Source organism: Littorina saxatilis, linkage group LG12 (assembly GCF_037325665.1).
Source record: "Littorina saxatilis isolate snail1 linkage group LG12, US_GU_Lsax_2.0, whole genome shotgun sequence".
In the NCBI taxonomy this organism is placed as follows: domain Eukaryota; kingdom Metazoa; phylum Mollusca; class Gastropoda; order Littorinimorpha; family Littorinidae; genus Littorina; species Littorina saxatilis.
In genome coordinates, this window is record NC_090256.1 from 65478159 (window position 1) to 65503953 (window position 25795).

General features: G+C 40.5%; 1 protein-coding gene across 2 annotated transcripts; it reads left to right on the forward strand.

The window, feature by feature from the left end:
- Nucleotides 1-2242: 2242 nt before the first annotated feature.
- Nucleotides 2243-25690, forward strand: LOC138982576 (GPI transamidase component PIG-S-like). 2 transcript variants are annotated; one of them, XM_070355898.1, is made up of 17 exons: nt 2254-2310; nt 3092-3130; nt 7043-7182; nt 10966-11059; nt 11911-12012; nt 12745-12888; nt 13148-13257; nt 13552-13672; nt 16474-16535; nt 18673-18787; nt 19347-19436; nt 19819-19991; nt 20307-20363; nt 22386-22514; nt 23264-23366; nt 24214-24271; nt 25028-25690. In XM_070355898.1, exons 1-17 carry the CDS (start codon nt 2289-2291, stop codon nt 25140-25142), a joined length of 1674 nt encoding a protein of 557 aa, XP_070211999.1. In that variant the 5' UTR covers nt 2254-2288; the 3' UTR covers nt 25143-25690. The 2 variants fall into 2 exon arrangements, with proteins under 2 accessions (XP_070212000.1, XP_070211999.1); XM_070355899.1 differs by lacking the exon at nt 3092-3130 and having other exon boundaries at nt 2243-2310.
- Nucleotides 25691-25795: the final 105 nt, after the last annotated feature.

Sequence of the window (25795 nt, forward strand, 5' to 3'; positions counted from 1 at the left end):
ATTTGAACAAAATTTGAATGTGTTATGAAGACTGGGAATTTTTTATATGATGAAACACTGATGCTATATGGACAAATATGAATCAATATGAAAATAAATCTAAAACGAATTAAGAGAGAGAGAATGAGAGAGAGAGAGAGAGAGAGAGACACACACACACACACACACACACACACACACACACACACACACACACACACACACACACACACACACACACACACACTCACACACTGTCACAACCATGGTCAGTTTGGACCGATGTCAGCTGGATTGACCATTTAGGAATGTCAGAGGTCCATGTTGAAGTTTGCCGCTGTGCATGCCTATTTTCAGACGCCGTCAATCAAAAACAGGAATATTATTTCCCTGAAAATTGATGAGAGAAGAAGAACCGACAAGAACCAAACTGTGGTGGCTTCTATGTATGTCTCTGCCTATCCACGGTGTGTCAATTGATTCCGCATATATGGTTTGTACACCGGATGTCCCGTTCGTACAGCTGTCGCAGATCCTAGATAGCTTGTCGCATGCGCAGTTACTTGATGCAGTTACTGATTAACATTGTCTGTCCGAGTTTTCCGCAAATTCTGCTGTCACTCGCATTTCAGTGTCGCAAAGTCTGCCTGCTGTGTCACACAAAAATGCGACATGAGTAAAGTGCCCGGTAGCTCTGACAAGGCTTTTTCAAACCGTGCGTCCCTGAGTCCTATACTGACGCATCTCTGTGTCACACAAAAATGCGACATGAGTAAAGTGCCCGGTAGCTCTGACAAGGCTTTTACAAACCGTGCGTCCCTGAGTCCTATACTGACGCATCAGAAACCGAAAAAACCCCACGTACTAGACATTCTTGAAGGGGATCCTGTGAAGCATTTAACCTGAAATGAGTGGGTTCCGGGGCAAACTAATTTTGCGTTAACATACGAACCGTCGGTACTGATTTTCATGATTGTAATCGTCTACTTGTTTTCATACAGAATGGACAAGAACGTACATTTAGCTGGATTTCGAAGACGAGAAAATTGTCTGCCAGATCGTACCAACGCAAATTCAGTTACGGTGTGAATCTAATCAGCCGATATGACAAATCAACGTTTTTGTGAAGGTCACGCAAACATTCTTAAATTCATCATCGTCTTGCCTCTTGGGACCCTCACAAGTTCCGATGAGGGAGACCTTGGACCTACTACGTACACGTACAGCGTATGTGGGGAGCCGGTGTGACGTTTTCATCTTTCGCCGTGTTGATATTTCACTTCTCGGCCTCGTTGATCTGGTATAAACTCTACACTGAACAAAAAATACACCCTTCGATAGTACTGATGAGCGACCTTGTGTACCTTACATTCATGGGGCCAAATTTGTCCAACCAATTTGTTTTATTACACCCCCGGTATAGGGGTGTGTATAGGATTCGCTTGATGTGTTTGTTTGTTTGGGTGTGTGTTTGTGTTCGCATATAGATCTCAAGAATGAACGGACCGATCGTCACCAAACTTGGTGAACAGGTTCTATACATTCCTGAGACGGTCCTTACAAAAATTGGGACCAGTCAAACACACGGTTAGGGAGTTATTGGTGGATTAAGATTCTACAAGGACTTATAGAGGCACATATTAATGGTCAAAGGGAAATAACCTTCTCAGTTGGTGGCAGTGAGAATGGTTATTTCCCTTTGACCAACGGGGGTGTTTTTCCTACCTCGGAGGAATTTCTTGTTTAACTTAGAAATTTGATTCATCCTAAAATGTTTTCCTTCTTACTCAAGGGACGTAACCACTCAGTACACGTTTTCGAAGAATTCGATTTTGGGGGTGAAATCTATTAAATTTGACCACCAATTTTCTTCACATGCAAGAAACTGACATGCTTTTCGTCCTTAAATAATTTCACTTCTTAATTTTACCAGGAAACAACATTTCAGTCTTGAGTATATATAGAGGGGGAAATATGTACACATGCGAAAGATGAAATCGTGACACCGGCCCTGTCCGGTCCGCTGATCGTAGGCCAGCATACAGTTTCACTGAGTTTAGCCTACTCAGAATGTGTGTCTCTGCCGCTACTTATTCGGGTTTTTCTTATTCCATCCCTCATCCCGACTAGATGACTTGTACCCTCGGATCATCTGTCCCCAAAATTCGCATCCTCAACAGGAACTGTATAACGAAAGTGCAATCAGTCCACAGTGGCGTCTATCGCGACAGGGGAGATAAGAACAATAGATTTTGTTAGTGGTCTACCTTATAGCAGCTTCCGCTTAGTAGCCGGTTTCCGCATTAAACATGGCAGGCGAAGATGAAAAGGGTAGGGTTTTTGTTCCTATCACTGATAGCTGGTTGCTTGTTTCAAATTGCACGCGAACAAACTGCACTTAGTTGTTTCTCTTCGTGCAAAATGCAAACAGGTAATCTTGAACTTTAGCGTGTTAAATTCATAGCTCATAATTCAGAGGCATTTAAGTCTCCAAATTTGTAGAACCTGCACTTGTTTCATTTTAGATCCCTTTGAAAGTTACGGAATGAACTCCGATGAACTGTACGAATGCATTTCGTTTACATGGGTCAAAGAAGGAATTATCCGTATGAGCGAACAAGGGAGACAACTCTTTCGTGTAAATGATGTCCCATGGTTGACAACGTACGCCATTTTCGGTGCATTTTCGTCGATTGAACAACCAAATTAATTAATTATGCTTAAGTTTGGAGCCCAAATGTTCTTTGGCTTGCTTACATGGACTTGTATAAAAAAAATAAGTAAAGAATGTCACTGGATTTTGAGCTATGAATTTAACACGCTAAAGTTCAAGATTACCTGCAAACATTTCTAGCCCGCCAGTGGCTGACTGTCTTTCCCCATGCAGCCTAGAATCAGTGAATAAGTAACTAATAATATCTGCAATGTCTGATAATTTACTGCTGTACACTTTTTGTATGTTTTTAATTTTCACACTTTTATTTGGAATTTAGGCTCTCTCTATACAGTATTACTATACTCCAACATATAGAGTTTTGAGATAGAATGTGCACAAATGCAGTGTGTTTGTACAAATTATCATTTCTTTTTCTTATACTTTTCTTTCCTACAGGTTCTAAAAGTAAAAACGTTCCTGTATTCAGGTTTTGGGGTGTGTTGAATCTGCAAGAAGGTTCTTTCTTTTATGACAAATGTAATAAAAAGTTATAGGATCGGCCCCTAAAATTAGGGTAGGTCGGGTTACCGTAACCACACCTATTTTTTTTTTAGGCCTAAGTTGGCTCGAGAAACGGCACTCATGAGTCTATATATATATAGCTCATTGTCTCAAATTATAGGTTCCTTTTGTTTTTGCCCACAAAAGAAGATTAAAATTGACCATAGTGCATTGGGAGTGCTCGAGACCATGGTTCTGGTGGTTGGGTTGGAGAGAAGTCAGCAAAGCTCATGATTGTGTTGATCATTCTGTTCCAAATCTGCAGCATCTGGGAACCAAGCAGTGCGCAATCACTACTAGTACTAGTCTAGAAACAGCCTTTATCGACAAACTGCAGTGCATAAATTATTAACTTGGGAACAAAGAACTTTGTTATTCAGATTATGACATAACAAAACTCACATTAAACTGTTTTGACAGTGCTTAGTTACACCTGATCCAGCAAACTGCATCTCTCGATCGCTCCAGTCAGTTGCTCTTAAATTGATACAAATATTATTGCAAAGATACAATTACAAAATGTTCTATTTCTAAAATTGATCTCTATAAACCTGTCTGTGATGAAAGACTAGGGTTCTTTGCATTCAGTTGCATTTAACTTAAAGATATATCTTTATGAACAATTACCTCATCAGTTCTTGGGAAAAAAAGGAACCTCTATTTCAAGAGCTAGTTGTGAGTGCTGGTTCTCGAGCCTTGGCCTTGTTTGAATCAGTTTGAGCTGTTTTATACTATCCAGTTGAGAGATTTATTTTTATAGTAGATCTATATTTTATTATTTGTTTGATTTTATTTATTTTTATTTATTTATTTACGAGGATTTATATCGCGCACGTATCTCACCACACAAGGCGACTCAAGGCGCATGTTACCTATTAATGCCGTGTGAGATGGAATTTTTTACACAATATATCACGCATTCACATCGGCCAGTAGATCGACTGCCTTTAGGCGCTGCATCCACCTTTCACGGCCTATTATTCCAGGTCACACTATTTTGGTGTACATTTTTATCTACAGTAAAACCTGTCTCTAAAGGACACCCTTGGGGTATGGTAATTGTGTCCCTATTAGACAGGTGTCCTTTCTTCAAAGGTGGAGGGGCCGGGGCAATATTTTACAAAGAGCACGTAAAATGTACAAGACACTTTTTGTCAATCCTGGAGTATGTAATTTATTTTTCAACACAAAACACAAGGTAAAAACTTAAATAAAATTACTTAGATAAAATAAACTTTAATAAAATTACCAGATCATTGTACAAGGCGCAGATTGAGGGCGTTGACAGAAATAGAGAGAGAGAGAGAGAATTGAGCTATTGAATACATATGGGCCAACAGCCCCTTTCAATGGATTGAACATGAGACTCACTGAAAATGTGAGTAAACAAATGGTACATGTAGCAAACAACAACACCCCCCACCCTCCACCTACCCCGTTCGCTACACACACTGTGCATTCAAACTTACGCAAGTCGGACGTCACAAAGCTAAAAATAGCTGACTTCATCGGTGGTTCAACGGGAAATTCCAATTTTTTTCAAAGCAGCGACACGCTGCTCTAAAGTCAACGCTTTTCTTTTTCCTGCTGGAGATTCCATTTTCACACACAGTACTGTTGCTTTTGGTTGTGACTGTATCCACAATGCGGAAAAGCGAAAGTGAGCGAAGCGAAAGTACGGCTGCCGAGCACTGACTTGAATAACAGTTGCGTTTTCATGTACGTAGTGTCCGTTTGTGACAGTGTTTACACTTCCTACGGTCCGAAAAATCGTGTCCGCGTCCGTAAGTGGCACTGGTGTCCGTCCGTTAAAGGTTAGTTATTGTTGAAATCGTGTTCGTTCCATGATAAACTGTCCGTATGTAGCAGGTGGCCGTTACAACAAGGGTCCGCTAGACTCAGGTTTTACTGTACGCCTATACAATTTTGCCAGGAAAGACCCTTTTGTCAATCGTGGGATCTTTAACGTGCATACCCCAATGTAGTGTACACGATTTTCTGGTTTTTTTTCTCTCAATGTGTCATTTTATTAACTTGTTTGTATTCTGTTCATATATTCAAGTTATGTTCTTTGTAAATATTGCACTTATACGTGGTCTATCCTGTTTATAAGTTTCCAAACAGTCATAGATAAAGTGCTTCTTGTTCGACCCTGTAAACATTCTTATGACACTTCTGTGGACACCTGTGCATGTTCAGTGTGAGCCAGATTTAAAGTGTTATACAATACATGTAGAGTGATCTGAAACATAATGTTCTGTGAGTTTTCAATAAGGCCAAAAAAAAAAAATAGGTGTGGTTACGGTAACATAGCCAAACAAAATAGGGTAGGAAGGTAGGCAATCATTTTTCTTTTTTTTTTACTTTTTTTTTTAATGTGTACAAATTAAACCTACTTGACAGGGAAATAAGTGTGCGACTCGAGCGCTTTTGCTTTCATTGCGTTTTCTGCACTCGGTTTTTTTTTGTTTTTTTTTGACAAATGTAATAAAAAGTTATAGGGTCAGCCCCTAAAAATAGGGTAGGTCGGGTTACCGTAACCACACCTATTTTTTTTTTAGGCCTAATAATGATGAGCAACACCTCAGAAACAGATGTTCTGAACATTACTTAGCTGTCTTTAAATCTAATCAACTGAATCAGTGAATGAAATCAGAATGACCAATCCTGAAAAAAATAATTCAGTTCACAGTCTAATGATGTACATGGTATGTAATAATGTGTTATTAATTCTTCTCCTTCATTCATGGGCTCAAACTCCCACATTTTTACGTGTATGACCGTTTTTACCCCGGCATTCAGGCAGCCATACGCTTTCGGGGAAGCATGCTGGGTATTTTTGTGTTTCTATTACATGTACCCACCGAACTCTAACATGGATTACAAGATTTTTTTGTGCGCACTTGTTCTTGTGCTTGCATATATATAATATATATATACACATGAAGGGGGATAAGGCACTAGCAGGTCTGCACATAAGTTGACCTGGGAGATCGGAAAAATCTCCACCCTTAACCCGCCAGGCATTGGAGGTCGGCGTCTTATCCACTAGGCCACTGCGCCCATTTGTGTTCTTATTAAACACTAAATTTGTTTGAATGTAAACTTCTAGATTGATCTTAAACATTTTAGTAAAGTATTTGCGAATCAGATTAATCTCCACCGGAAAACACTTGATGAATAAGATTAAGAAAAAAAATCTTCTTCTGTCTTCTTCTGCGTTCGTGGGCTGAAACTCCCACGTACACTCGTGTTTTTTGCATGAGTGGAATTTTACGTGTATGACCGTTTTTTACCCCGCCATTTAGGCAGCCATACGCCGTTTTCGGAGGAAGCATGCTGGGTATTTTCGTGTTTCTATAACCCATCGAACTCTGACATGGATTACAGGATCTTTTTCGTGCGCACTTGGTGTTGTGCTTGCGTGTACTCACGGGGGGTGTTCGGACACCGAGGAGAGTCTGCACACAAAGTTGACTCTGAGAAATAAATCTCTCGCCGAACGTGGGGACGAACTCACGCTGACAGCGGCCAACTGGATACAAATCCAGCGCGCTACCGACTGAGCTACATCCCCGCCCCTAGAAAAATGATTATATTTAATGATAATAATAATATTAATGATTCATAGTGCTCAGTGGTAGTGTTAGTACATGTACATTACATGTTTAATATTATTAGTTTGTATTATTATTGCAAACCACAGAACTATTCTGTGCTCTCAGTGGAGAGCGCATTACGCCATTAGTGTAACCTAAGAATGACAATACAGTATTTCAATCTTAATATTCTGCTTGCTCCAATGGTGGTAGAATCTTATGTTGCTTCATGCTTTTACATTTTCAGAGAAGTTTACCCAGACCTATGCAGCTCTGGGTATTGGTCTGGTGTGCATACTGATAGGGGTTCCCTTGTGGTGGAAGACAACAGAGATCTATCGAGTTCAGCTCCCTTATGCTGACATTCATCGTCTTGCAGAGACTAAGGTGAAAAAAGAATATCTATAATACAGCACTGGTTTTTGGCTCACGTAAGTGTAGCCTGTGCGATCGTAACTTTGTCTGTCTGTGCGTGCGTATGTGCGTGCGTGCGTGTGTATGTCTGTGGTAGAAACTCTAACATTTGAAGACGTCACATTACATTGACGTCACATTATGACGTAAGAGGGTTAGACGTCACGCGAAGGAAGTACTGAAAGTCTCGGTCATTATTATTTTGAGCGGGCCGAGACGGCTAGTTGGCAGTCGTGTCCCTGTAAGTAGGCTACATGCAGACAGACAGATCTAGATCTAGTGTCTCGCTTTCTTGCACAGTTTCACCTATGCTCTTTCTGTGTGTGTGTGTGTGTGTGTGTGTGTGTGTGTGTGTGTGTGTGTTACTGTTTGTCGATTTCTTACGTGAGCCTTGATGGCTTCGCCTCTTGTTACATTTAGTCAAGCTTTGACTAAATGTTTTAACATAGAGGGGGAATCGAGACGAGGGTCGTGGTGTATGTGTGTGTGTGTGTGTGTCTGTGCGTGTGTGTGTGTAGAGCGATTCAGACCAAACTACTGGACCGATCTTTATGAAATTTGACATGAGAGTTCCTGGGAATGATATCCCCGGACGTTTTTTTCTTTTTTTCGATAAATACTTTTGATGACGTCATATCCGGCTTTTTGTAAAAGTTGAGGCGGCACTGTCACACCCTCATTTTTCAATCAAATTGATTGACATTTTTGTAAAGCAATCTTCGACGAAGGCCGGACTTCGGTAGTGCATTTCAGCTTGGTGGCTTAAAAATTAATCAATGACTTTGGTCATTAAAAATCTGAAAATTGTAATAAATTTTGTTTTTATATTAAACGATCCAAATTTACGTTCATCTTATTCTACATCATTTCCTGATTCCAAAAACATATAAATATGTTATATTTGGATTAAAAACAAGCTCTGAAAATTAAAAATATAAAAATTATGATCAAAATTAAATTTCCGAAATCGATTTAAAAACAATTTCCTCTTATTCCTTGTCGGTTCCTGATTCCAAAAACATATAGATATGATATGTTTGGATTAAAAACACGCTCAGAAAGTTAAAACGAAGAGAGGTACAGTAAAGCGTGCTATGCAGCAGAGCGCAACCGCTACCGCGCTAAACAGGCTCGTCACTTTCACTGCCTTGTGCACTAGCGGCGGACTACGGTCATTGTGAAAAAATGCAGTGCGTTCAGTTTGATTCTGTGAGTTCCACAGCTTGACTAAATGTAGTAATTTCGCCTTACGCGACTTGTTTTTTTATTGCCTTCTCTTATAACTAAAGTATCCTGGCGGAAAAATAGTCTTTGAATTAGTTTAGTAGTATGAATATATACGAAGCTGCATGTTGTTATTAGTTTTACTTACGGTACTCAAGTTACTGGCTCAGGAAACAAGGTGACCGTGGATGTATTTACTTGAGCATTTATTTAGGGGAGGGGGTGGGGAGCTAGCACCATAGGAGAGAGATTGTATTACTGTTTGCACATGTTGGTAATGTCTTCAGGAAAGAATATCTGTCTTGTGGCTGTAAAGATAGTGTGGTCCCCCATGATCAGGACAAAAACTCCCCCCGCGGGTTAGGGGGAAGAATTTACCCGATGCTCCCCAGCATGTCGTAAGAGGCGACTAACGGAGACTAGCTGTTTCTCCTTTTACCCTTGTTAAGTGTTTCTTGTATAGAATATAGTCAATGTTTGTAAAGATTTTAGTCAAGCAGTATGGTATGTAAGAAATGTTAAGTCCTTTGTACATTCTCCCAGTAAGGTAATATATTGTACTACGTTGCAAGCCCCTGGAGCAATTTTTTTATTGACTCACATGCGAAGCAAAAGTGAGTCTATGTACTCACCCGAGTCGTCCGTCTCTCCGTCCAGAAAACTTTAACGTTGGATATTTCTTGGACACTATTCAGTCTATCAGTACCAAATTTGGCAAGATGGTGTATGATGACAAGGCCCCAAAAAACATACATAGCATCTTGACCTTGCTTCAAGGTCAAGGTCGCAGGGGCCATAAATGTTGTCTAAAAAACAGCTATTTTTCACATTTTCCCCATTTTCTCTGAAGTTTTTGAGATTCAATACCTCACCTATACAGTAGTCCCTTCCATTTCCGGCCCTTTCGTGGGCGTGAACCTGCCCGGAGCGGCCAGCTTTCCCATGACTAATGAGTTTTCCTTCTATAATTGACTCTTAATGGCCGTTAACCTGTCTGACGCGGTCAACGGTCACTGATTTTTGCCCAAAGGTGCCCCTCTTACTCGACAGGAGCGGCCACTTAACGGCCACTTGTCACTTTCGCGGGCGAGCGCCTGTGGTGTGTGTGTGTGTGTGTTGTGTGCACAGACGGCACAGCACGAGCACACGACATGAATACTTACGCATGCGCAAACTGTAAATACAGATATGCGCATGCATGTACATTTACGGCAGTCACTTCCGGATCGATCACAGCTGATGTGAGTTTGAAACACTTGTTTATCTGACACTCAAATACATATATAATAATCCAAACAACACACATAGAAACATACGAAACAATAGCTTAGGACGATCGAGTTAAACACGCAAATAATTAAGATGTATAAACGAAAGCAAAACTAACAGAGACAATGAATCGGCGGCTCATGGATGATCGCTTTCTTTTCTTCATGAAAACTTGATCGTGTTTTTGGGGTTTTTTTGGAGGAGGAGGGGGCCTGTAATGGACGGCCACCTGATATTTGCGGTCACCTTTGCAATGACTAATGGGTGACCGGATATGGCAGGTACTACTGTATATGATATATAGGGCAAAGTAAGCCCCATCTTTTGATACCAGTTTGGTTTACCTTGCTTCAAGGTCAAGGTCACAGGAGCTCTTCAAAGTTGGATTGTATACATATTTTGAAGTGACCTTGACCCTAAACTATGGAAGATAACTGTTTCAAACTTAAAAATTTTGTGGGGCACATGTTATGCTTTCATCATGAGACACATTTGGTCACATATGATCAAGGTCAAGGTCACTTTGACCCTTATGAAATGTGACCAAAATAAGGTAGTGAACCACTAAAAGTGACCATATCTCATGGTAGAAAGAGCCAATAAGCACCATTGTACTTCCTATGTCTTGAATTAACAGCTTTGTGTTGCATGACCTTGGATGACCTTGACCTTGGGTCAAGGTCACATGTATTTTGGTAGGAAAAATGTGTAAAGCAGTTCTTAGTGTATGATGTCATTGCTAGGTTTAGTTATTTGTATGTGAGTCGTATGGGCTTTGCCCTTCTTGTTAGTCCTTTTGTGAACAAGAAACAATTAACAAGTGTCTCTATCCCATCTCCCCCCTTTTCCCCGTCTCGATATAACCTTCGTGGTTGAAAACGACGTTAAACACCAAATAAAGAAAGAAAGAAAGAAAGAAAGGACAAAAACTTAGTTGGCATGTTTGCCTCAACAATTCTGACACTGGTGATTGTTGTGTGTCTCCTTGGGGTGATTGAAGATTATATTCTACATTTTAAAGTATATGTTCAACACTTCAGTGTTTTAGTTAAAAGAAGGTTTCACAAAGAATCACATATGATATTACATTATTAGTTTTCAGTTTGACTTGCTTTGAGATGAAAGTACACTGTGTGTTTCTGTTGTGTGTGTGTGTGTGTGTGTGTGTGTGTGTGTTGTGTGTGTGTTGTGTGTGTGTGTTCTGTACATCATCTGCATGTTTGATTTATTTCTGTTTCCTACTTATTGTTACATATTTTTCAGATTCAGTATTCTGTGGAAATAGAAGTCATATCCTTCAATTCAAAGCTTACAAAAAGCTTACCAGATATTGCCAAGAGTTTACAGACATCTCTGAGTGAGTTTGGGATTCTTTTTTTGTTGGGGATGGTGGTTGTGTTGTTGGTGATGGTGTTGAGTTTTCAGGGTTGGAGGTGGGGGGGGTAGGTGTTGGACAGGTAGAAGGGCTTAGTAGATAAGTAAAGGTGCAAAGAACATAACTCATAACATTTTATTGATCCAACAAAGGAAATTAAATTGGTCATCAGCACATATAGGTCATTAATTAATGATTATAAAAGAATAAGAGAAGAAAATTCATAAAACCCATGATAAAAAATACCCTTTTTTCTTGCACACCTGACACACCGACACACCAATACACATGCATACATACCTACATACATACCTACATACATACCTACATACATACATACATACATACATACATACATACATACATACATACATTCCATGTTAAAGTGTAGTTAAGAACATCACAGTAATTATATCATTGTTTGGATTAACAGATAAGTTTTTATGTAAATGATGTAGTGATTTTTGGCAAATAGGTTCAGTCACTGTAATTATTGATTATAATTTATATAGGTCAGACATGAGATTATCACATACATTTACAACATTTTCTGTAAATTTCAATGCCCTAACAAAAGTGTTTGTTTTGTGTGTTTTTTTTAGATGTGTTTGTCTGTCTAAATCAGCACTTAAAGTAGGTATAAACTACATAGCTCTTTGCTCACTATTAATAATTTCAGTTAAAAAAAAAAGGAGATTTCAGAATCCCATGTCTGATACATCATTCTCTCCTAAAACAATAAAGGTTCAAGAAGAAAGAGATACAAACTTGATACGTACATTAGAAAATGTGAGAGTAAGTTCACCTGTTTGTGTTGTCTCTAACTGGTGTAGCACGCGACAAACGGTCCTCTGTCCAGCCCGTGTATCAGGTGCGTGTCCGGGATGCCAACAACAAGGAGACATCGCTTTGGAAAAAATCAAAGACATTGGACGGTGAGGAACAGTACTATTTCTTGAAAGTAATGTGATGAAAAAAAAGCTTTCAGGGCTCACCTGAATTATCAGTGAGTATAAGTAATGAGCAGTATTTTTCTGTATGAACGGACGAGCTGCTGACTGGCCAGCCTTCCATCCATGAGTTTTTTTCAGATGGGTTTTGCACCTGTAGCTTTGAAACTTTACACCCTTCTAGGGTTTGAGAAATCTCTAGACATGAGCCAAGTCTTGTTGACTTGCGTCAAATTTCATGGTCATATTTAGGTAGAGTTTAGGTCATAAAACAACAAAATTGTCAATGTCTTCTATGTATTTGAGGCTTCAGCTATACACTTCAGGGTATATATATTCATTCGCTCGGCTTCCTGACGAGTGGACGTAAACTGATAGAACTATCAAGATAAGTTTTGTGTGAATATTTGTTTGTCTGTTCACTTAAAAGACCGTTGGGTCGAAATATCTGTGAATGTATTGTTTTGTCAATAACAAACGTTCCAACAACCTACCTTTCTTGTTTTTTGATTTTTATACACTTCAGGGGTTTGATGATCTTCAGACATGAGCTAAGTCTGGGTTACCTTTGTCAGATTTTAAGCTCTCATTTAATCGTGTTCAAAATATCTAAAACTGCAGAGCACCTGAAACACAATTTGATTGAATTTTGATGAACATTTTGTTTCACCTTTGGCCTTAAAAGAGCGGTTTTTACTGTCATCAATTTTCTTTCAGACCTTGATGAGGCATTTTGGGAGCTCACCAAGCTGAGGCACAGCAAATACACCATCTTGTTTTTACCAGAATCATCAAATCTTCGAGCCAGGCCCCAGTATGTGGGACGTTTTGGAAATGTCATTGTCACTGTGTCTAAGGAAGGCAAGTTAACAATCTTGATCGTTGTGAGAGAGAAAATTTGTCAACAAACTTTTATATTGAAATGTTGATTTGCTTCTTTTTGTTTCTTGCCTTATTTGTTCTAGTTGTTAATGAAAGAGAAAAAAAGACCACTGCTTCCCTTTTTAAGAAAACATGTATGATTTCATCCGAAGAGTATTTATTCACTGCATGTGTTAGTTTTGCTCCAAAATGACTGAAAGATTCTGCTCAGACATGTTTCCATGAATTGTATGAACAGGTATTACAGATATGCTGCAGCAGCTTGTCCCTACGATACAGGAAGTTTTGGTGAGAGAGGGGGCTGTGGAAAAAAGCTTGGATGCTGCACAGGGTCTTCGAACACAGAAGGTACTATCTCAGTGTGTTTAGTGTGTGTGCACATGTGTCCCCACTTTTTCATGATTTAAGTCCTGATCTGGTATTTAAGTCATTTAAAAAGGTAGAAATGTTTGTGGATGTATGCCAAGTGTTGAACAAGCGGGTTTAAAGTTAAAACTTCAGCAAAATTTGGCCCGGTCTACTTAAAGTACACATACATGATGTATATCCTGTTATGAATTAAAAACAAAAATTCATTATTTGTGTTTTGAACATCTGTGTGTGAGTGAGACATTGAACTGCTCTGTTTCTGCATGACTTCAGCCTGACAAGGAAAGCATGCGATGGTTCCGCTCTAACCCCGGCTATGACGTGACCTTCACCCTGGTCAACCCTCAGCCTGATGTGCTGGACGTTCAGTGGAACATACAGGCTGGCATTGAAGGTATGTCCCTTGGATGATATACACCTCAAGTTTTAGGTGTCTTCTCTGTGTTCTGTATTTGTCCAACGTATGTACTCTTTGGTGATTTTGTTACATTGTCTCCGCCCTGTCATGTTAAGTTTATACATGTGGGGAAAAAATCCCCAAAAAGAGAAGAAGAAAAAAAGAAGAAGAAAAAGAATTGGAAACAGAAAGACTGCTACCATTCCAAAATCAAGAATTTAAAAACAAGGAAGGTCAGCTGTTGGAATGTTTTATTTTAGACAAAACAAAACATTCACTAGTACGCGAACCTAGTTGTCTTTCAGGTGAACAGACAAACAAAGGATAATGAGATATTGAAGAGAAAATGGACTTGCCTCGGTTAGGTGTTGCTTTCTCAATCTCAAGATGTTGAGAGTCAAAAGTTCCATTAAAGGCACAGTAAGCCCCTCGTAAACCATCACAGATACTGTCAGGCTTTTACACACAGTACAAACACCCTTCCATTTGAACGCTCACCAAACGGGAACATCCTAGGTGCCCTACATAAAGAGCGAGCAATTTAAAAAAAAAAAAATTTTGCGGATTGTCTCAGAGACAATCAGACCGTGGTGCGTTATGGCGCTAGACCTAACTTTTAAAATCTAAATAATAAATTGACAGCTTGTTACACAAACATTCTTAAATCATAAAATAATTCTTTTTTCATCAAGACAAGATCAGTACAATTCGAAGTTTTGAAAGTTTGAAAAAAGAAAAGCCCGGAAGCAGGGTCACGCTAGGTCGTGGTTCTTGTAGCAGACGACGGTTTATGCCTATCGCCAGTTCCTCTGAACAGTCAAAAGCCATCGCTAGAGTTCTTGTGAACCACAGCCGTTTGTTTCGTGCATAGTCAGAGGTACATAATAACGTGCTATTGCAGATATGCTCACACCGAGTCGCATTCAAATTACTATCTGACGAGTACATTGTGAAAAAGGGAAACTGGATCACACTCGTTCACGATGGCTCAGGGGTAAGATAAACCACTCTAAAATAAATTCTTTAAAAATTGCTCGCTCTTTACGGAGGGCACCTAGGATGTTCTCAAGCGGTGAGTGTTTAAATGAAAGGGTGTTTGTACTGTGTGTAAAAGCCTGACAGTATATGTGATGGTTTACGGGAGGCTTACTGTGCCTTTAAGATGTTGATGTCCTGGAGAATGTTTAAATTGTTTAAATGTCCATAGTTAAATCAGACCTGTTTACCAGTATGATTTGGGCGTATTTTGTACGCAAATTATTATCGGTACGCAAATACGCGACACACGCACAAAATACGCATAAGAAAAAGTCTAGAATACGTTTTCCGGTGTTGGTGTGCTGATTAAGGGATGGTACAACTGATACCGGTTTCGGTCGAAGGGAGATAACCATGACAGCGAGTCTTCAGCTGTGGAAACCTTGTTCAGTTGTTGGCACGTGCGATCGTCTGGACAATCGTGGCAAAATGAAGCGGTAAAATGTGCCAGTTTCGGATGACTGTACGAAGTCTAAACAGCAGAAGCAGCAGATTTTCTTGGAGAAATATAAGAAAGAGCCAGGAATTGTGGAGTCTACTATGGGAAAAAGTCATGCACACTGCAAGTATTGTAAATCAGATTTCTCCGTTGCCCATGCTGGGAAATATGACATCGAACGACACTGCAGTTCCAAAACTCACCTGAACAAGGTTGCTGCAAAGAAATCCGCTGAAAGCTGCCAAGGAATTATGAAGTTCATTCCCGCAAAGCAAATCCTGCCAGAAGAAAAGGCTGTTGTCCGTGCTGAAGCAATGTTTTCTGAGATGATTGTAAAAATGAACTTGCCACTGTCAACCGCAGATGTTATTTCACGAACTGCATCTTTTCATTATCAATCTGTTTGGAAGACACTGGTAAAAATGCTATAAACTGACAGGTAAATTCTGAAGGTGTTCACAAGACATGCTATTCTTACACAAACACGTTTGCACCCACGCGTACATTTTCCCTAGCCCATATGGCTTTGCTTGCAAAGTACACCAACTTTTTGAAAAATACACTCAACTTTTTGGGAAAGTACTCTTGCCTCGGGTTTAGGGTAAACAGGTCTGTTAAATGTTCCAATTGGCGGGGATGTAGCTCAGTCGGTAGCGCGCTGGATTTGTATCCAGTTGGCCGCTGTCACCGTGAGTTCGTCCCCACGTTCGGCGAGAGATTTATTTCTCAGAGTCAACTTTGTGTGCAGACTCTCCTCGGTGTCCGAACACCCCTCGTGAGTACACACGCAAGCACAAGACCAGGTGCGCACGAAAAAGATCCTGTAATCCATGTCAGAGTTCGGTGGGTTATAGAAACACAAAAATACCCAGCATGCTTCCTCCGAAAGCGACGTATGGCTGCCTAAATGGCGGGGTAAAAAACGGTCATACACGTACAATTCCACTCGTGCAAAATACACGAGTGTACATGGGAGTTTCAGCCCACGAACGCAGAAGAAGAAGAAGAAGAAATGTTCCAATTGCTGACTTTCCTTGGTTTTTGATTCATAAGTAAACACCAGTTCAATGCCCTATGTAGAATTGACACAGTAAAAAAAACACATGTAACTTCACTTTGGTTCATTTATTGCTGGTTCATTTGCCCTATTTCTCCCTGTTTCTTTCTCTAATTCTCTGTCTCTGTCTGTCTCTCTCTCTCTCTCTCTCTCTCTCTTTCTCTCTCTCTCTCTCTCTCTCTCTCTCTCTCTCTCTCTCTCTTTCTTTCTTTCTCTCTCTCTTTAGTTTATTTATGATTTGTGGCCTTATTGCTTGTGCTCCAGGTTACTTGAAACCTTTTCTGGACAAGCTGGCAAACTTCTCTGACATCTCGGTTGCATCACAGGTAAGAAAAGAGTTGCAGTCCAAGTAACCTATAGAGAAAATAACATCTGTCTCTAGTCTGGGCACACTTAGAAATTGTGTGTCGTCTGTGTGTGTGTGGGTAGATGGATGAGGTAATGAGACTTGAGGAATTGTGTGTGTGTGGAAGAGAACCAATTCATTGTGTATATGTATGCGTGTGTGTGTGTGTGTGAGTGAGAGCATGTGTGTGTGTGAGAGCATGTGTGTGCATGGATCTACATGTTGTGGGGTAGGGGGGAGGACAAGGACAGAAGATGAGTAGCTGGTGAGGTATCTATTACTGCTAGACTCCAGTAGCTGTGTACTTTTTACATTTAGTCAAGTTTTGACTAAATGTTTTAACATAGAGGGGGAATCGAGACGAGGGTCGTGGTGTATGTGTGTGTCTGTGTCTGTGAGTGTGTGTGTGTAGAGCGATTCAGACTAAACTACTTGACCGATCTTTATGAAATTTTACATGAGAGTTCCTGGGTATGAAATCCCCCAATGTTTTTTTCATTTTTTCGAAAAATGTCTTTTATGACGTCATATCTGGCTTTTTGTAAAAGTTGAGGCGGCACTGTCACACCTTCATTTTTCAATCAAATTGATTGAAATTTTGGCCAAGCAATCTTCGACGAAGGCCGGACTTCGGTATTGCATTTCAGTATGGAGGCTTAAAAATTAATTAATGACTTTGGTCATTAAAAATCTGAAAATTGTAATTAAAATTATTTCTTATAAAACGATCCAAAATTACGTTCATTTTATTCTTCATCATGTTCTGATTCCAAAAACATATAAATATGTTATATTCGGATTAAAAACAAGCTCTGAAAATTAAAATTATAAAAATTATTATTAAAATAAAATTTTCAAAATCGATTTAAAAACAATTTCATCTTATTCCTTGTGGGTTCCTGATTCCAAAAACATAATAGATGTGATATGTTTGGATTAAAAACACGCTCAGGAAGTTAAAAAGAATAGAGATAAAGAAAAGCGTGCTAATTCTCAGCGCAACTACTACCCCTTCTTGTCAATTTCACTGCCTTTGCATCGAGCGGTGGACTGATGATGCTACGAGTATACGCTCTTGCTGTAAAAATGCAGTGAGTTCAGTTTCATTCTGTTAGTTCGACAGCTTGACTAAATGTTGTAATTTCGCCTTACGCGACTTGTTATTTTTTAAGGTTATTTTTACTGATACCGGAGTAAGATTCCCTAAAATGTTGGGGGGAAAAACTGCCGAACACAAAAGCCCACTCGTGCACACACACACACACACACACACACACACACACACACACACACACACACACACACACACACACACACACACACACACACACACACACACACACACACACACACACACACACACACACACACACACACACACACACACACACACACACACACACACACACACACACACACACACACACACACACACACACACACACACACACACACACACACACACACACACACACACACACACACACACACACACACACACACACACACACACACACACACACACACACACACACACACACACACACACACACACACACACACACACACACACACACACACACACACACACACACACACACACACACACACACACACACACACACACACACACACACACACACACACACACACACACACACACACACACACACACACACACACACACACACACACACACACACACACACACACACACACACACACACACACACACACACACACACACACACACACACACACACACACACACACACACACACACACACACACACACACACACACACACACACACACACACACACACACACACACACACACACACACACACACACACACACACACACACACACACACACACACACACACACACACACACACACACACACACACACACACACACACACACACACACACACACACACACACACACACACACACACACACACACACACACACACACACACACACACACACACACACACACACACACACACACACACACACACACACACACACACACACACACACACACATAAGAGCACATGAGAGGTGCAGAAGTAGAAGGAAGATAAGATTTTGTTGTTGTGTATTTGCAGGTGCTACATTATGTAGGACTGGTGGCATCCCCTAAGAAAGACAGCAGTGAAAAGTTCCACTTTTACACAGAGCAGGACCTGCCACGCATGATTAATCCTTTGGAGGCTAAACTGGGTAATTTGTTGTACATCTGTCATGTCTATACAAGTTTTGTGGGGATGGATTTGTTGTCTATGATAAACCAGGTGGTTGCATGGGTTTTCTCAAGTTGAAATTTTATTCTCTGTCCTGCCTGGTTTTGTGTGTGTCTGTGTTTTTGGGAGGGGGGGGTTGATTGAAAATAACATCTTTCAGAGTCCAACAGCATTTGCTAATAGTAAGTGTTCAAAGAGAAAAACATCTTTCAACTCCCTCCAGTTTCCTGATGGTGTCATTATTTTATGGTTCACCATTACAACAAAGGTGTATATAGTGTCTCTTGTTGTTTACTCTCAAACAGCATAGTTAGCTTGACTCACTGTTGTTAGATAAGCTAAATTGAACTGAGAAAGGATAACAAAAAAATGTGAAAGGAAGAAAAGAAGTTGAGCATGGATGTCTCTTGTTGAAGATTGCTGTTGTGATAAAGGAACCACGCAGAGAGGTAAATGCATATATGTTATGGGTTTTTTCTCCGTATTTGTTGTTCATATTGTGCTCGCCTGAAAAACATTGTCTTCTTTTCTCCTTCCAGGGTCCCATGCCTCGAACAATCCAACTCTGAACTTTGTTGTTTATGTACCTGGCAAGGCTAGTTCACCTGTCTACATACGCGACCAGAATGGTTAGTATAGTCAGTCGTTTATATAAAACAAATTTTGTTTTTGTTTTTTGGTGCTCTTGTCTTTGAAGACATTTGTACTGAACTGTCAAATTAGCTGTGAACCAGAGTCATTGCTCAAAGCAACCTGCCAGCAGAAAAGGACAAGTTGTACCTATGCGATGTCATTCTTGCTTTGGACCTATTGCATCAAATTTTCTGTAGTTTGCTGACAGGTGAGCGAGTTGCAAGCAACTCATTTGTGCGTCCTGGCTGGGTTGGGATTCTGATTTACAATGCACTTGTGTCTTTTGCCTTCAGGTGAGCAAGTTGCTAGCAACTCATTTGTGAGTCATCGCTGGGGTGCAAATCTGATTGACAATCCACTTGTGTCTTTTGTCTTCAGGTGAGCGAGTTGCAAGCAACTCATTTCTGAGTCCTCGCTGGGGTGGGATTCTGATTTACAACGCAGAGGCACGAAGCAAGGCCGCAGGTCCAACAACTGTGGATATTGACATCAAACACATCATGGAGGTCTTCCTGACTCAGATGCGCCTTCTTCTAAATATCCACGTTCAGGTAATCAGTGGAACAATCAGAAATATGTTGAACCACACGATATATGTGCGTCGAAAACTCTGCACAATTTTGAATGCAAACTTTTCAAGGATGGTACAGCCAAATGAAGTGGGTAAATCTCATTTTATGGCCAGCCAAGAACAGCCAAAAAGTTTTAGTCAATATACACACGCACGCATGCATGCATGCCATGCACACACACACACACACACACATTCATGCACACGTACATGCACACACAGACACATACATATGGATTTCTGTAACTTTTGCATTCTTTGCTTACAGTAAGTTTTGTTAATGTATTATTTGCAGACCCCCAACCAGCAAGTAAGCTTTGCAGAGCTGGGAAAGGAAGCTATTACTGAATGGGTGAGCTTCGAAATATTCTCCTGAGATGTTGTTTCTGTGCTGAAAGAATTGTTCAAATATATCCCTTGCAACATGCCCAAATCAGTGTTTGGACTTTTTTCTGCCTATGAACGCAGAAGAAGAAGAATGAGTAGGTGTATGTACTTCTTTTTTCTTTCTTTTTTTCCCCCAAGATTTTAATCAATCAATAAACACGTGATAACAAACATGGTAACTGTGTGTTTTCTGTTTGTACACATACTTTCTCATTTACATGCTTTACCTTAAATCAGAGACAATAAACAATTTGTTTCTAATTAATAAAACGTCAGACTAACGAGATCTCAAAACAACATGATTTCCAAAAATAATTTCCAGTGTTAATCGTGAATCGTTTTTTTAAAAAATGCTTACGCACATCTTTGCGATTAAAATAATATGATTAATCTTCTTCATATTTTTGCTGTTACTTTTAATACCAAAAAGCACATCTGTAACATTCAACCTAATTCTTTCGCCAATGTTTACTAATATGTACATTTCAATATATTTCCAAAACCTGAGCACGGTTGGGCATTCAAAGAAAAAATGCTCCAATACATCAACTTCATCCTCACAATATGTACAGTTTTTATCAGCCTTCACTTTCATTTTAACCCCCCGCGGGTTAGGGGGAAGAATTTACCCGATGCTCCCCAGCATGTCGTAAGAGGCGACTAACGGATTCTGTTTCTCCTTTTACCCTTGTTAAGTGTTTCTTGTATAGAATATAGTCAATGTTTGTAAAGATTTTAGTCAAGCAGTATGTAAGAAATGTTAAGTCCTTTGTACTGGAAACTTGCATTCTCCCAGTAAGGTAATACATTGTACTACGTTGCAAGCCCCTGGAGCAATTTTTTTATTGGTGCTTTTGTGAACAAGAAACAATTGACAAGTGGCTCTATCCCATCTCCCCCTCTTTCCCCGTCGCGATATAACCTTCGTGGTTGAAAACGACGTTAAAAACCAAATAAAGAAAGAAAGAACTTTCATTTTACACAATAAAATATGAGTTTACTTCTAATCAGAAGGGCTTCAAGCTGCAGATCTGCAAGACTTGAAATATTTTCATGTGATGGCTGATGGTTGCTGTGCCATGGAGCATCACAAAGTCTGAGAAAGTCAGGTTTCAAAGAGGAGAAAGTCTTAAATTGGAGGTACACGCACAGAGGTTGTGAACAAACAAAAACAAGAGGCGAAGCCTTCAAGGCTCACGTAAGAAATCGACAAACAGTAACACAAACTCAATCACTCCGTCACATACACACACACACAGTAAGCATAGGTGACACTGTGCAAGAAAGCGAGACACTAGATCTAGATCTGTCTGTCTGCATGTAGCCTACTTACAGGGACACGACTGCCAACTAGTCTCGGCCCGCTCAAAATAGCAATGACCGAGACTTTCAGTAATTCCTTCGCGTGACGTCTAACCCTCTTACGTCATAATGTGACGTCTTCAAATGACGAAATGTTAAAGTTTCTACCACAGACATACACACGCACAAACACACACACACACGCACAGACAGACAAAGTTACGATCGCATAGGCTACACTTACGTGAGCCAAAAAGGAAAGTTGTGTGAGGGAAACAGTTATTAATCCAAATGGGGTCTTAAAAAAAGAGAGGGGGGGGGGGGGGGGGGGGGGGGTCACTGTATCTCTAATTATAAGGGCTTCAAATTGTTGCACTGTCAAACTTGAGGGGGAAAAAAACTTCATGTAGATGGCTGACTGTTGTAGCATGTCCTTAGGCAAAAAAAAAAAAAGTCTGTTTACGGTAGCATAGGCAAAAAAAAATAGGGTCGGTAGGTCAGGAATATTTTTTATTTTTTATTTTTTATTTTTTTCCGAAAAACCATATTTTGAAGTTATTTTGTCAAAAAACTTAAGACTTTTTTTTTTATAATTTAAATGCCAAAAAAAAGTCTAGGGTCGCGCGAAAAAATAGGGTCGGTCGGGATACCGTAAACAGACAACTTTTTTTTGTTGGCCTTACAGGAGTTGTCTGGCTGGCTGCGATGTCGCTGTGTGGAGAACCTGGCCACTGCCAAGGCCTCCCTGCAGTCTCTGGCTCAGCTGCTGGACCAGATTGTCAACATTGTCATTAACGATGACATCGGGCGAGAGGTTAGCACCTTTATTTTTGTCGTCATTGTTGTGCATTGTGTCCAAGAAGTGTACACCAAAAGGTGTGGCTGTAACTGATACACAGATGCTGGTAGAGTTTATTTTCTTCAGCACATCTTCTGAAATGTTAATGGCCAATTTCTGGATGATATGATATAGGCTGTCCTTGGCATCACGTTTCCTCCCTCCGTGAAAAAAAGTTCTGGGGATCTGCCAAAACAATGGCAAAATTTTCAGCGACTTGGATCAAGTTTTTGGGTTTCGTCAGCTGCGGATGCCAAACTTAAGATCCCCCCCTGATGGCAGGCGTCTAGCATTCATTTTAGGTGTAGGACAAATAATATAGCCTTTACCAGGAACTTTGACCTATAGAGAGAGAGGGGGATAGAATGCATCTGTTCCTGTATTCACGAGGAAGAGCGCAAGAAAAAAGCAGGTTATTCACTACATAAAATTTCCTTCTTCATTCACAAAAGAAAGGTAACATTTTCTGCAGCTGCTAACTTAAATTAACGCCCAAGTAACTTGTGCTACAGTGGTACCTGTGATGAAAGGACACCCTTGGGACCAGCCACAAGTGTCCTTACATTGCAGGTGGCCTGTCAAGACAGGTATACTTTGGTAGATATAATAGACAAAGGGACACCAGAAAGTGTCCTTTTAAGGGAGGTGTCCTCTCTTTGGAGGGACCTCACACCGCAGGTATACCACTGTATATGTTTTTTAAGAATGTCATGTTTTCCTGACAGGTAGAAGATGCGGTGCGGTCCATTGAGCACAGCGAGGAGTTACTGGCCGGTGGTCATCTGCATGACGCCTTCATAGAGTCACGCAACGCCATTGTAGCGTCAGGTATCGTCATTCACATTTCGTTTTTTATGCATAAATCATTGATGTTCATTTCATGAAATGAAGAAGAGAGAGAGAGCGCGAGAGCATGTGAATGTGCAAGAGGAAGGGAGAGGGAGGAAGAGAGAGAGAGAGAGCGCGCGCGCGAGAGCATGTGAATGTGCAAGAGGGAGGAAGAGGGAGAGAGAGCGCGCGCGCGAGAGCATGTGAATGTGCAAGAGGAAGGGAGAGGGAGGAAGAGAGAGAGAGAGAGCGCGCGCGCGAGAGCATGTGAATGTGCAAGAGGGAGGAAGAGGGAGAGAGAGGTTTTTGTGTTGCAACTGAATGTGAAAAATGCGACATTCAGTGCTGTACTTATTGCACGCACTCACATGTACATAAACGCAAGCACAATCACGCATCCACATGCATACACATACACAAACACACACGCACGCACACACACATTTACACATACAAGCACACATACAAGCACACACACACACACACACAATCCCAAGCTAAATTCACACAAAAAGTATGCTGCACACAATACACTAAATGGACAGCAAATATCAACTCTTTCAAGAAAGCCGTCATCCCAAATTTGCCAGGTTCCTTTTTGATTTCCCTCTTTCAGTCTGCTTTGTGCTGAAGAAATGGCAGTGTGCAACTTTTCATCATCTTATCACTAAACTGTCCAACAGACTTATCTATGCAGGGATTTCTGGATGTTTTCAAACATGCTTGCACACGTATACCTGAACACAAAGGCAAGAAACAATCATTTATGCATGGATGTTTTGCGCATGTACACATGAATGCATACCTGTTGGACATTGATAAAAATGTACGACTTTTCTGTGTGCAGAAAAAGCTTTCTTTGACCAGTCATTATTAGAGCTCTTGTACTTCCCAGAAGACCAAAAGTAAGTGGGATGATATGAATGATTGTGTGTGTGTGTGTGTGTGTGCGTGTGTATTTTTCTGTGTGTGTGTACCTACGTGTGTAGGTGTGTATGTTGCATGGTGTGTGGGTGCATGGGTATTTGTGTGTGTGTGTCTGTAATTGTCTTCTGTGTGTGTGTGTGTGTGTGTGTGGCTCTTTGAAGGTGCACGTGTGGTTCTGTGTGTGATTAGATGTGTCCGTTGCCATTAAGGTGCACAGTGTGTATATGTCCTCATACGTGTACTTCGCCTCATCGCCTGGCAACACTTCAACTAAATCAAGTCTGAATATCAAACAAAGAATGCAGTTGTAAATCCAGGGATGTTAGTTCCCATCAGGAACTCTGGATTTTGAAATGATGTCCGGATAGGTTTCAGAACTTTCAAGGGGAAAAGTCAGGTGCAAACGTTCAAAGATATATGTAATTTCTTTATATGCAGTAGCTCCAGGTTGTGTCGAAAATCACTAGACATGATTTGATTTTCTGTGGACTTTGCCCCCTGAACCCAATCAAGAGTACTGCCCCTTGACCCCGACTGGGACCTGGCTTCTCCCTGGGATGGTGTGCACGAGAGTCAGCTGTGGGGTTGTATTGGTTGAAATCACAAACAGACTTCAGTTATAACCAATCCGACCCCCTGGCGGGCTCCCACTTAGTTGGTAACCTTTTTGTGCACATCACCCGAGGTCTAATTTTCTTCTTTTCATCTCTGTAAATGTCGTTTGCTTTGTACAGGTTTGCCATCTACATTCCTCTGTTCCTGCCCATCAGTATTCCTGTGCTGACCTCCATCGTTCAGGCAGTCAAGTGGTTGAAGCAGCACCGGCGTGAAAAGTTAAAATCTCAGTGATTCTCTTCGGTTCTGTTACGTTTTCTTCTTACAGTTGCCATTCTATTTTCTTTAAGGGTGCTCGAAGTGTGTGTGCGCGTGTGCATGGGATTTAGTGTGTATGCTTGTTTGTTGGTCTGTAAGCATTAGCATTTAAATATATATAAGGGTTGCAAAGTGTGTGTGCGTGTGTGTAGAGACATAGGGAGGGAGAGTGTGTGTCTAAATGTGTGGATGAGTAAATAGAGAAGTTGCCGAGTGTGAATCCATGAATGTGCACGTGTTTGTGTGAATGCGCACATGGGTAATAGTCTGTATGTATGAGCGTTTACAAGGATTGTGGATGGGCAAAGAGATGAAGGGAGAGTGTGTTTATGTGTAAATGTGTGGGTGATTGAATACAATGGTTGTAGAGTGTGTGTGTGTGTGCTTGCTGCTGTACAGATCTTGAAATATCTTGCAGATTTGGTGTGCTGGAGTATTTTGTGTGTGGTAGGAACACTTCATTTGTGTAAAATTGTTCATTGCTCTTGAAATTTGGAGAAAATAAACTTCACAGTGTCTCTGAATGATTATTTTTGTGCACAGTTCACAGTGCTTGCTGTTGCGCATAAATCTGTCTTTGTTTTATAATGTATTTCTTTATTCGAATTTTCTTGCTTTTGTGTGACTGG